Source organism: Panicum virgatum, chromosome 2K, assembly GCF_016808335.1.
Source record: "Panicum virgatum strain AP13 chromosome 2K, P.virgatum_v5, whole genome shotgun sequence".
Classification (NCBI taxonomy): domain Eukaryota; kingdom Viridiplantae; phylum Streptophyta; class Magnoliopsida; order Poales; family Poaceae; genus Panicum; species Panicum virgatum.
In genome coordinates this window covers 39,958,066-39,970,514 of record NC_053137.1, presented here as the reverse complement: position 1 = coordinate 39,970,514, position 12,449 = coordinate 39,958,066, and the positions used below count along the sequence as shown (strand labels likewise).

Below are 12,449 nucleotides of genomic sequence, written 5' to 3'. Positions count from 1 at the left end.
ATGATTAAAAAAGGTAAATGTATATAATTCTAGTTCTTCGTTCAAAGTCACGCACAACATGTCTCCTTCCTCTAAACTTTCCTAGAGACAATCTTCGGTCAGTAATTTTGGGCTTTCCATATGAAGCTTTATACCCTTCTTGATCATTCAATTCCTCGCATGGTGATGTCTAATTGGAAGTTATATTATTCTCATCCTCCCTTTACTAAAGAAGTGCGGTTGCGGATCATTGGTGAGTTGCAGAATCAGGTCACTTCCGACAGCATCAGTTAAAGAAGTGCAGTAACCGGCACTCCCAGCCCCAGAACTCCAACGACGACTTTGCGAACCACCGGCTTCTCGTCCATGGCAACGCTCGGCCAGCCAGCGTTTTTTTTTTCTTTTGGGAACACAGCTTCTTCATTCATTCATTGCAAGATTACAATCATCTTGCAGAGTCTGCAGAAGAAAGCTAGGAGCATCATTTGCCCAGACTTCAAAGTCACTAGAAGCGGCAAAATGAGCACAAGCATGGGCGGCCCTATTGGCTGTGCGTTTGACATGCACAATACAAAAGGATGAGAACGAAGAAGCTAATTCCTGAATGTCGTCGAAGATCGGCGCAAACTCGGATCGCTGCGTTGCTCTATTGTTCCAAAGGCCAACCACCTCCAGAGAATCCAGCGTTAGGCAGGTACCCGACCGCCTTCGCCATGACATGGTGACGGTGCAGCCACGGCTGGTCGTACAATAACTCAGAATCGTCGACGCCATTGTTGTCCCCTTTCGTCAGGATGTCGACGCCGCCGCCGCCGTCATCTCGCCGCTCGTGGAGCTGGATGACGCGGTGGACGACCGGCATGTCGCCGTGCGCCGGCTTGAACAGGACCACGTCGCCTGCTCGGATGGGGTCGCCGCCGCCGCCCTTGCGGAAGAGCAGGAGGTCGCCCCGCTCGAACGCCGGCTCCATGCTGCCGGACAGGACCACCCTCGAGGTGAACTCCGCCCCGGTCGCCGCCTTCACCGCCGTGTAGGCCATCAGCGCGTGCGCCAGCAGCACGCCGAGCAGGATGAGCTGGGACAGGGCGCGCCGTGGGCCGAGGCGCCGGCGGATCGCGCCGCTGTCCATCGGGGCTCTTCGTGCCGCCTCAATGGAAATCCGGAACAGGGTCGCGTGCCGTTCTTGGCTTCGTTGCCTCGTTGGCTTCCGGGATCACGTCCTTCTCCTTCAAATATGATATATGTAGAGAACTACTTGCGTGCGTCGTGGTCGTGGCCGAGCCGAGCGGACTTCGGTGTTGGTCAGCGTAGTAGGCTCGTAGCGCTCGGATTCGGGATTCCGTTGCGCACGCGGAAAAGCACATCTTACAGCCCAACAGCACATTAACGTGTTTGCTCAAAAAAAAAACAGCACATTAACGTGTGGGCGTGTGGCCCATAGAGGGTAGAGCACTTTTTTTACGAGCTCTTTTACAATGATTGTAAAGTACTAAAGAGTACTTTCAGGTACTCACTACTACTAAAAGCATTTGTTGGGGCGAGTAAAAACGTATTTTTTAAGGCGGGTAGTATGCCTGTTGCTAGTTCTCGCTGCTAAAAATGCCTATTTGCAGGAGCGGGTAGCGAAACCACCCCTAAAAATAGGTTTCTTGGGGCGGGCCACCCCTAAAATTCATTTTCAGGGGCGGATCACGCCGTCGATCGCTCCTGAAAATGCATTTCCAGGGGCGGGTCACCCCACGACCCGCCCCTAAAAATATATTTCCAGGGACGGGCTGGGGTCGCCCGCCCCTGAAATTCTATTTTCAGAGTCGGGCACCACCTCACCCGCCCCTAAAAAGGTTTGCCCGCTCGCATAGATTCGATTTTTGAAACTTTCGATAACATTTCCCGCTTTTTTTTTTACAATTTGCATTCCCGTCGATTCTGATCATTAAATTAAGTATCGATAATAGTTGGCGAAAGAGACTTGGAATATGTTCGGTAACTAAAAATTCTTACACATACAAAATTAAATTATATGAAAAGCAAACACCATTACAATACATCATGGAAGTGTATATTGAATAAATGTTTTTCACTAATCCTCTCTAGGACCGCTACTAGTGGCAGCACGGTGTTGTTGGTTGTGCCATTCACGAAGCCCAATGTATTTGTCATCCGTTGCCAAATCTTGTGCTTCGTGAAAAAATTTGCCCCTCACGTTGACCACTTCATGCAAAATGAAACGGGACAAATCGTCGACTACATCTACAAGTTGTTTCTCTTGGAGCACCTCTCCGTATGGCACAGGGTGAATCTGCAATTATTGAATTCATTGTAAAATTAAGCAAGTGCTGGTTACAGTAAAAAAACAGAGTAGACATGCATATATCCGTAATAAAGAGAGTAGCCCCTTACACGTTCGGGGTCCGTAGTATATCTCCCTTGCACCCTTAGATGCTCGCACATGTAGTACCCACAGTACACGGAGCATGCGGGTTGCTTGTGGCATGGGAACCTTGTGCGCAGAGTCATTTCATTTGGTTTGTCAGCGGGATGAGCTCCTCCTTTACGAATGTAGTACTTGTAAGCCCTGTTTTAAAATGAAAGAAATTGAAAGTTAATTTCTCTCTCTATATATATATATAGTTCTGTAGAGAAATAAGCATGACATGCTTAGGGAAGATAAGAAATTCACTCACAATTGTAGTATATCTATGAATTCTTGGTATCTCTTGGTTGACTGATCCAACGAGTCCAATACGAGAATTCTTCCGAGCTTTGGTTGTAGTTGGAACGCAATCCAGTGATTTCTGATAAAAATATTACGTACATTTTGGAGGCATGGATCATAGCAATGGTTTATTATGAAATGGTTAATACTAGACTTATTGGATGTGGTATGGCGCAAATATGACATCCCTGTCTTCCCATCGTGACATCATAAGTGATATGTAGGCAGCAACATTTGTGAAGGTCTCTTGATGAAATCTTTTTCGTTCCTTTTGTTTAGCATTCTTTGTTTTAAACAACTTTAGGTGGTCATCATCATCCTTCATCCATTTTGGCGATACGTGCTTGGCCTCTCAAATCGCTGCCGGGTCAAGATATCGGACCTTCTTTTTAAAAATAATACCATCAAATGTTTGCATCTTGTAGAATATAATGGATGACAATTACATATTTATGCATATAATATTATACTTTATGCCGTAATATAAAATGAATTAGTATTATGAACACTTACATGCACCAGAGTCGAACGATTTCAATACCATGTTCTTTAAGGCAGAACATTTGCTGGATGTCTTCAAAATCGAACGTGATATCAAAGATTTCAGGCCCCTTAGTTCCGAATACATCCGGATGGTGCGGGGCATATATGGTTCTGAGTCCAAGTCTACATGCCGTATTGTACCAATTATGAAGCCTTCTCATAAAAGGAGGACAATCTGCTAGTGCCCAGCCCGGTAGCAAGTCTTTTCTGTACTCAAATTTTATAGGAGCATCGTCCAAGTCTTGAATGTCATCAACCCCAATTGACTTTTTGAAATCGGTGTCAGTACGGGTGGTAGAAAAGCCCGACCGTCTGCTGGCACTAGAATTTTGTGGATTATCCTTGGACTTAGCCTTCTTAACACTTTCATCAGACTTCTTGTTTGTGGCGTGCCATCTATTCACAATTTCTGACCCTTCCTTGTCCTTTTGGTAAGGCCGCAGCATTCGAGGCATCATTGATCGCGACATCGAAGCCGGGGCCGGTGGAGTTTGCTCTCATGATCGGGTTGTTGGCGGAGCCCGTGCTGATACCGGGCCCTGTGGGGATGGCTCTCGTGGTGCTGGTGGTGATATGGGAGCCTGTGGGGATGGCTTCCGTGGTGCTGGTGGTGATATGGGAGCCTGTGGGGATGGCTCTCGTGGTGGTGGTGATATGGGGGCCTGTGGGGATGGCTGTCGTGGTGTTGGTGATGGCGATGGCGGATCTAGCTCTCGTGGTGATGTTCGTGGTGGTGGTGATGTTCGAGGTGGTTCTTGTAGTGGTGGTGATGGCTCTCATGATTCTAAAGCCGCTAGTGACGGTGGAGCCTGAGGTTACAATACCTCTCGTGAAAATGGAGTAGCTGGGGATGCCTCTCGTGGTTGTGGTGGTGGCAGGGCCTGAGTAGCCAAAGGTACTTGACCAACCAATAAGATATCTCATTTATGCCATAGAATGGTGGTACCAACACATTCTCCATGGCAACTCTTTCTATCTGTAGTGGAAAAATCTATCTCGTTATCCTAATAGCTTGATTTTAAGAGTTGCTCTACTTGTACACATACATATCCGATGGGGATCGGTTTTCCCTCAAATAAACCCCTAGCCAGATGCATCTGAGCCTTGGCTACTTCCTTTGTCTTTCCAGCTCTACCAATAGGATAGAGCAACAAGCAGGGAGTAGTACTCATTATGGTATCCACCGAGTATTGCTGAGCTGTGGTCGAGGCGACACTACTCTGTGAACATGCTGAACTCGCTTGGCCAAGTACCGGAGGGGGCATGACCACCATCTGTTGAAGCCCCACCTCTTGTGAGACTGGGAACATTAGTCGCCCTGACTGCTGCTGCTCCGCAAGTGTTGCATAAAATAAATCCTTAAACCTTGCTTCCATTGCATTCTCTGCTACAACAACGATTTCTTCTTTATATCAGTCATGGCTCCTGTACCTCGCCTAGTCCTTCTCGAACCCATCCTTGATGCTCAACTTAGAGGACATACCTCTAACACGGCCTCCATGCTCTTTGGACCCAATGGCCATACTGAGCACATCTTTCTCCTTATTGGCTTTGAACTGACCATTTTTCTGAAGCTCGACAAGTTGTAACATTCTTTCTGCCACCTCCTCGGTCTCAGGCCGATTAAATTTTGGTTTCCCTTCAACTATCTTTGGCTTCCTTGCTTCAAGCCACTGCCATTCACGATCGTCCAATCCTTCATAAGGGTCGGGCTGGCCAGCGGCTATTGCCGCCTCACTTTCATGCCGCCATCCCATCGATCTTCCTTTGGTACCCACCTGGCCCAAGATAGACTTTATGTATGTTGCTCTTTGCTAGTTCAGTTTGCTTCTGGCTTAGGGCTAGAGCTTCTTCAGTGGTATTCTGTCGAACAAACTCTTCCCATTATGCTAGTGTGATGTCCCCGTAATCCGCAAATGGCGTTCAACCCTTCTGGACATACCGTGTATTAAGTTCGCTCTTCCACCGGCGGAAAGTTTCACCCAACATTTTCAGAGCATAATGCTTTACTTGTTCTCTAGTTTCTCTGGGCACAATAAATGTTCTACTCAACAATTGCCACATCGCTTCTTTTCTCCCCTCAGGAACTAGGGGCCAACTGGGGATCGTCGGATCCAAACCATCTTTGTTCTTATTATTGCACCTATAGCATTCCGAAACCTTGGTACAATTTGCGGAGAATCTATGGGCTCTCCTGCCAGGCTAATTGCATTAATAGTAAATTGTCCTTCGGGATATTGGTTTCTTCCTCGCTGACCCCGTTTCCTTTTGTTTTGTTCAATGGAGGTTCCACTTGCAGGATCAGGTCCCGAGCTTTCATTGTCTTACTCTGTGGGGCTTGGGGTCCGCATCGGTGCTTACCCCTTCCAGTCAATGCCTACATGGATAATATGATTCATCAAGTCCTAATGCGCAATCTATGAAAACGTATGGAATGATTCGTTGTAATTAATCATGTATTCATTACCTGACGTTGTTCCGGTTCGTAATCTGGATCAAGCGCCTCCATTGAACGACGTTCTCTTTGCGGAACTGGGTGTGGATCAAGCGGATCTTCCCACCTACCATTTACCCAAGCCCCTTGTCCAACCCTAGGGCCATCATCATCCCTACTCTCAGACTCGTCCGTCACGGATTGGACATCGACGTTGGCTTGGGTCTCCAACTCCATTTGGGATGCAATTTCTCGAAGCTCGTTTTGCAGTTCTGCGTCATCCCTTCGTGGGGAGGATGACGACGGAGGATCCATCTATGACTTCTACACCGATCACGAACATTTCATATTTAATATACAATTACTTGAATAGAAATGCTACAAATGCAGACTTCATAAGTACAAGATGATTCAATATTACTACAAAAAAATTAAGAAATATACATCCAATATATACAACATTAGAGTGTCTAAAAAATCATATAAAACACTACATTTCACAAATTTCATACACATTCAATTTTTATTTCATTCAATTTACAATTATTTTGAACAAGAAATGCTACAAAATATATACAAATATAAATCTATACTTATATTTAGATTACAATAACAATTCACAAATTTTGATAACTATATTTCACTAACTTATTTCATACACATAAATTACAATAAAAATTCACAATTTTCATACACTTATATTTATCAAAAAAACAGATTTCAAACGGCTTATATCAGAAAACAGAAAATAATGGCTGGGGCTTGCCTGCGGCGGGTTAGCCGATGGCGGTGGCGGCGGCGGGCCGGGACGGGATGGGGAGGGGGGCGGGAGGAAGGCGAGGAGCGAGCTCACATGAAGGCCGGCGGCAGCGAGGTCGAGGCGGAGGGCACCGGCGGTGGGGAGGGAGGACGGCGCGGGGAGGTCGAGGCGCGTCGGCGGCGGGGCGGATCCGGATTTGTGCCGCGCGGGGAGGTCGAGGCGGCGGGCGCCGACAGCAGGGAGGTCGAGGCGCGCCGGCGGCGGGTAGATCCGGATCTGAGGGCCGCGTGGGGAGGTCGAGGCGCCGGCGGCGGGGAGAGGACCGCGACCGTGCGCGCGGGGAGGCCGGCGCGGTAGAGGTCAAGGCGCCGGCGGCGAGGAGGGCGTCGCGGTGGAGGAGGTCCGCGCGGAGGGAACCGGTGGTGAGGAGGGCGCGCAGAGGGAGCTGGCGGCGAGGAGGTAGGCGGCGCGCGGGGAGGCCGGCGCGGTGGAGGAGGAAGGCGGGCGCGGCGGCGAGGAGGGACGGCGTGGCTGAGAGGGGCTGAAAAATTTCGGCAGCCTCCCGGCGTCTGTTCGCTCCTGCCCGGAAAACTGAAAAAAATTCTAAGTCCTCGGTATTTATAGGAGAACGATTTGTAGGGGCAGGCCACCCCCACCCGCCCCTATAAATGTTTTTCAAAATAATTCCAAAAATTCATTTGATTCAAAAAAATAGTAAAACACATGATAAAATAGTAAAAATTTTATCATGGCCATATTGTGGCATGTGTGACACAGGAAAAATATTAGAATCATATTTCAATGTATATAATGAATAAAAGTGTTGAAACAACAATATAGACATGTATCACACTACTATCTCATACAACTTAAGACTAACTTTGAGTTTTGGACACTCTTAAACACAAAACATATTGAATTGTATTTTTCATAATTTTCACGAGTTTTACAGGTCACTAAATGCTTATGGTAAAAATTGCTCATTTTTTAACTGTTTTCAAGCTCTTTTTGAATCAAATGAATTTTTGCAATTATTTTGAAAAACATTTCTAGGGGCGGGCTACCACCCTACCCGCCCCTACAAATATTTTTCAAAATAATTGCAAAATTTCATTTGATTCAAAAAAAATAGTAAAACACATAATAAAATAGTGATTTTTTTATCATAGCCATATTGTGGCATGTGTGACACAAGAAAAATATTAGAATCCCATTTCAATGTAGACATGAATGAAAGTGTTGAAACAACAATATAGACATGTGTCACACTGCTATCCCCATACCACTTAAGGCTAACTTTGAGTTTTGAACACTCTTAAACACAAAACATGTTGAATTGTAGTTTTCATAATTTTTATGAGTTCTATAGGTCGCTAAATGCTTACGGTAAAAATTACTCATTTTTTTGAACTGTTTTCAAGCTTGTTTTGCATTAATTTTTTTTTTGAATTATTTAGAAATCGATTTGTAGGGGCGGCCTAGCCCCCCACCCGCCCCTAAAATGTATTTTTAGGGCCGGGTGGGGGGTGGCCCGCCTCTACAAATCCATTTGAAAAATGGATTCCGAAAATTGTTTTAATTCAAAAAAATAGTAAAACACTTGATAAAATAGTAAAATTTATCACACTACCATATTGTGACATGTATATTGTGACATATGTGACACTGAAAAAAATATTAAAATCACATTGCATTGTATATAATAAATAAAAGTGTTGAAACAACAATATAGACATGTGTCACACTACTATCCCATACCACTTAAGGCTAACTTTGATTCAGAATCTCGTAAACAACAATATCAAAATCTCATACATCTTAAGGCTAATGTTTTGAACAATTGTATTACCATAAACATATTACAATCACTTTTGCACATTAGTAGACCTCATATTTATAATTGATTCAAAATACAGGAATGCACGATATATTTAAGCGGTAACAATTTTCGATTCACCATCTTTGCGCACCCAAGGCTTCTCATCTTTTCTAATGTCTGCTTTTATAATTTTCATCTTTTGTGGTAGGTCTGTGAAGAGGTTCATTTGATCATACTGATTATATTCTTCCACATCATCAATTTTCTCAACTCCTATGATATCTTGTTTTCCAGGGACGGCAACGTGTTTTGTCTTCTTTGCAGGATCAGCTACATAGAGTACCTGTGCGACCTGTGAAGTAAGTACCCATTGATCGTCTTTATAACCAATATTGTTGAGGTCTACAATCGTGAGTCCATATGCATCCACCTCAACACCTTTCAAATGTTTGACCCAATGACACCGAAAGACTGATATTTGTATATTGGAACCATAGTGCACTTACCATATATCTTCTATGACACCAAAATATATTGTATTTTCACATGTTCTCTCGTCTAAGGCCGCAATACGAACACCACTGTTCTGGGACACGATCTTCTAGTCCTTGGCGGCAGTATAGAATAGATATCCATTAATATCATAACCTTGCCATGATGTGACCTGGGTAGATGGACCCGCTGCCAATCTTTTGATTGTTTGTTCCTCCACGGTCTCCCCATTTGGTAGATGCATGTCCTTTAACCATGCAGTCAGTCGACGCTTGTGCTCTCTCATGATCCAATCAGCCGAGCGACCGTTACTTTCTGCACGAATCATGCTCAAGTGTCCATTGACTAAAGGCGTCATTATCGTGAGGTGTTGCAAGATGCTATAATATGCTTGTTGCACACCTTTGAAATCTTTGTCGATAAAGATTTTCCTCCCAACTGTGCCCACACCTTCCAACCTCCCCAAAAAATATGGAATTGGCAAACCAAGAGACACGTTATCCTTTAGGTAACCTAGGCAAGACTGGATGACTTCCTCGGTACTGTATCCCTCTATCATGGACCCCTCTGGATGAGCACGATTCAGTACATAACGGTTGAGGATGGACATAAAATGCTCATACGTCCATATTTCATGAAGGTAAAGTGGACCAAGTGCCCGTATCTGGTCGACCATGTGAATCATTAGGTGTTCGGTTATGTCAAAAAACCCCAGAGGGAAGCACATCTCTAGTTGCGTCATAGTTTCCCCCAATGAATTCTTTGAGATCCTGCAACCCATCTTCATCTATAACCTTTTGTGAAATCCTATTGAAGAAGTAACATAACCGAGTAATTACCATCCTTACATATACTGGCTTGATCACTCTGATTGCAATCAGGAGGAACAACATAAGCAACACATGACAATCATGACAGTTATAGCCGCATAGTGACAAATCTTTCATCGACACTAGTTTCCTTATGTTGGATGTGAAACGACTCGGGACTCTGATCCCTCTTAAGCTCTCGCACATCGCCTTCTTCTCATCATGTGTCAAGTTGTAGCTAGCTGGGGGAAGTTCATATCTACCATTCCCTTTGTCAACAAGGTGAAGGTCTTTTCTTATCTTCATGGCTACCAAGTCCTGTCGTGACTTGTACATATCCTTTGTTTTGCCTGATGTCTCCAGAAGGAGCCCAATTGTGTTACCAAACACATTCTTCTTCAGGTGCATACCATCGATTGCATTGCGGACCTCACGATCTGCCCAATACGGCAAGTACTTGTAGAAGATAGACTGTTTCTTGAATGGTACGCCTTCAGTAGGTGCCTTATCTCTCTTTCTCTTCTTCCCATCTTCCTTCTTCCCATAAATGACCTTGACGTTTCATACCATATTGAAAACATAATGCATGTCTCGTCGTTCTGGAGTAGAACGGAATTCAGGGTTGCCATCAAAATGATTATAAAACTTCTTACTTCGGTACCTATGCCCTTCAACCAAGAAGCGTCTGTATCCAAGGTAAACTACCTTCCGAGAACCCTCAAGGAAAGACGATACGGTGTCATCCACGCACACTGTACATCCCATCCTACCTTTGATCTGTCCTGACAGGACAAACAATGCCTGATAATCATGGGTAGTGACGAATATAATAGCTCTAAGATTAAAGGGCTGCCGCGCAAAACCATCATATATATCAATACCCTCCTTCCATAAAGTTTCCATCTCTTACATCAAAGGCTCAAGAAAAATGTCTATATCGATGCCAGGATACTTGGGGCCCTGTATAAGCACGGATAGCAACAGATACTTCCTCTTCTGGCACAGCCATGTAGGCAGGTTGTACATTGTCAGTATCACTGGCCATGTGCTGTGGGTGCTACTTTTTTCACAAAACGGATTCATTCCATCCATACTCAACGCGAACTGAACATTTATTGGGTCATTCCCAAATTCCAGATAGTACTTGTCATCGAATACTTTCCACTGTCGAGCATCATCTGGATGTCGGAGCTTTCCGTCACCCTTTTTGCGCTTATCTGAATCCCACCAGCGCATCAGCTCAGCATCCTTTGGGTTCGAGAAGAAACACCTAAGGCGATAGGAAACTGGGAGGTACCACATAACCATGGATGGAATTCTGCTCTGCTTCTCAGAAATGACTAAAGTAGCATCATCTAGTTCAACGGAGGCAGCACTATTATTCTTTGCCACATTCCCCTTCCCCTTATTCACATTGGTTGGATCCTGATTGTCATCACCATAGTATCCAATATTGTTTTTGTAGCGACTTGCGGAACATACAGGGCTTTTTCAGATCTTTAAAAGTGTTCTCACGATATAATATACAATGATTAGGACAGGCATGGATTCTTTTCACACTCATGGTGAACGGGCTGACAAGATTCTTTGCTCTGTATGTGTTGGCTAGCACTTTATTTGGCTTTGGAAGTAACCAAGCCAAGATATGCAGCAGATCATTGAAACTACCATCTGACCAACTATGCTTAGCCTTCAGAGTCAACAGCTCAAGTATGAAACGAAGCACGGTCCAATGTTTCGGGCATCCCTTCGAGCGGTCATAAATAAGTTCTTCAACTGATTTTTTCACCATCTCGAAGTTTGCTAACCCCCGGGCACTAGCAACCAATACCTCCGCTTTAGTGTGGCGGAACAACTGACCGAGAAAATCACCATCATCAAGTTCATCATCACTACTATCACCATCCATGGGACACTTGACATCATCACCATGAGATCCACTAACCGCAACATCATCAGCATCACCATCATCACCATGGGATCCACTAACACCATCATCATCTCTGCCATCATGAAAATAAGAACTAACCATTCTGTCAAAATCGTCGTCCTCTACGATTTGACTCAGTGGATTATTCGCCGGAGGTGGTGGAGCATCAGTCTCGCCATGTTGCTTCCAGACCATGTAGTCCTTGACAAAACCCCTCACTATCACATGCGATCTGATTGTAGTTGGGTTGCTGAATACTCTCAAATTCTGGCAGTTAAAGCATGGACAATGCATCAGCTGTGTCTTCTCATTTCTTGTGTGGTTCTCGGCAACTTGAATGAATTTGTTAAGCTCTCCACGAAAATAGATGTCTGTCTTTTTTGCAGTGTACATCCATGTCCTATACATCTCTGAACTGTAACAAATAATTCAAATGAATTAAAAAAAGCAACTCCTTACATAAATAATTAGGGAAAACATAAATTCATTTCTTCAAAGTATAATAACCATAAATGGCATTGCAAATATACATACTAATCTATAAGCATAGATATTAATAAAATGTAATTTAGATAGTACTAAATAAGAAAATAAAAACCAAACATATTATTGTAACACAATTTCTTGCAAAAAAAATCTATCATGCATGTGAGTGAAAATAGGGGGAAAAAACAAATCTTCTTCTCTCTCCTCCATAGATCTAGTGAGTACTTTACTTAGAAATGAGGCTAAAATATGTAGATCCAATACTAATGGTTAGATAATCTTGTTTTCCATCTAAAATAGCACAACTTCATCCAAAAGTTTGAGGCAAATGGTATCTCAAATGGCTAATGCACACCATGGAGATCTAGAGCTAGTTAGAGGGAACGAGAGCACCATTTGAGCCACAAATCTAACAAAAGAGCTTAGGAATGACAAGAAATTAGTGTCAACTTACCTCCTAGAGCCCCAAACTTCAAGGAAA

General features: G+C 44.1%; 2 protein-coding genes across 2 annotated transcripts; both read right to left on the bottom strand.

Annotated features, from left to right (window-relative positions):
* Nucleotides 1-625: 625 nt before the first annotated feature.
* Nucleotides 626-1,108, bottom strand: LOC120695291 (signal peptidase complex catalytic subunit SEC11A-like). Its single transcript, XM_039978577.1, has one exon. It carries the CDS (start codon nt 1,106-1,108, stop codon nt 626-628), a length of 483 nt encoding a protein of 160 aa, XP_039834511.1.
* Nucleotides 1,109-10,458: 9,350 nt separating this feature from the next.
* Nucleotides 10,459-11,890, bottom strand: LOC120695290. Its single transcript, XM_039978576.1, has 2 exons — nt 11,111-11,890; nt 10,459-10,977 (listed from the first exon to the last, which is right to left on the bottom strand). Exons 1-2 carry the CDS (start codon nt 11,888-11,890, stop codon nt 10,459-10,461), a joined length of 1,299 nt encoding a protein of 432 aa, XP_039834510.1.
* Nucleotides 11,891-12,449: the final 559 nt, after the last annotated feature.

Bases quoted from the DNA above. Each gene is read 5' to 3' on its own strand.
- LOC120695291 (XM_039978577.1), bottom strand. From the start codon at position 1,108: ATGGACAGCGGCGCGATCCGCCGGCGCCTCGGCCCACGGCGCGCCCTG.
- LOC120695290 (XM_039978576.1), bottom strand. From the start codon at position 11,890: ATGTATAGGACATGGATGTACACTGCAAAAAAGACAGACATCTATTTT. The intron at 10,978-11,110 runs GTGAAAAGAATC...GATGACAATCAG, and splicing joins TCAGCCCGTTCACCATGAGT to GATCCAACCAATGTGAATAA.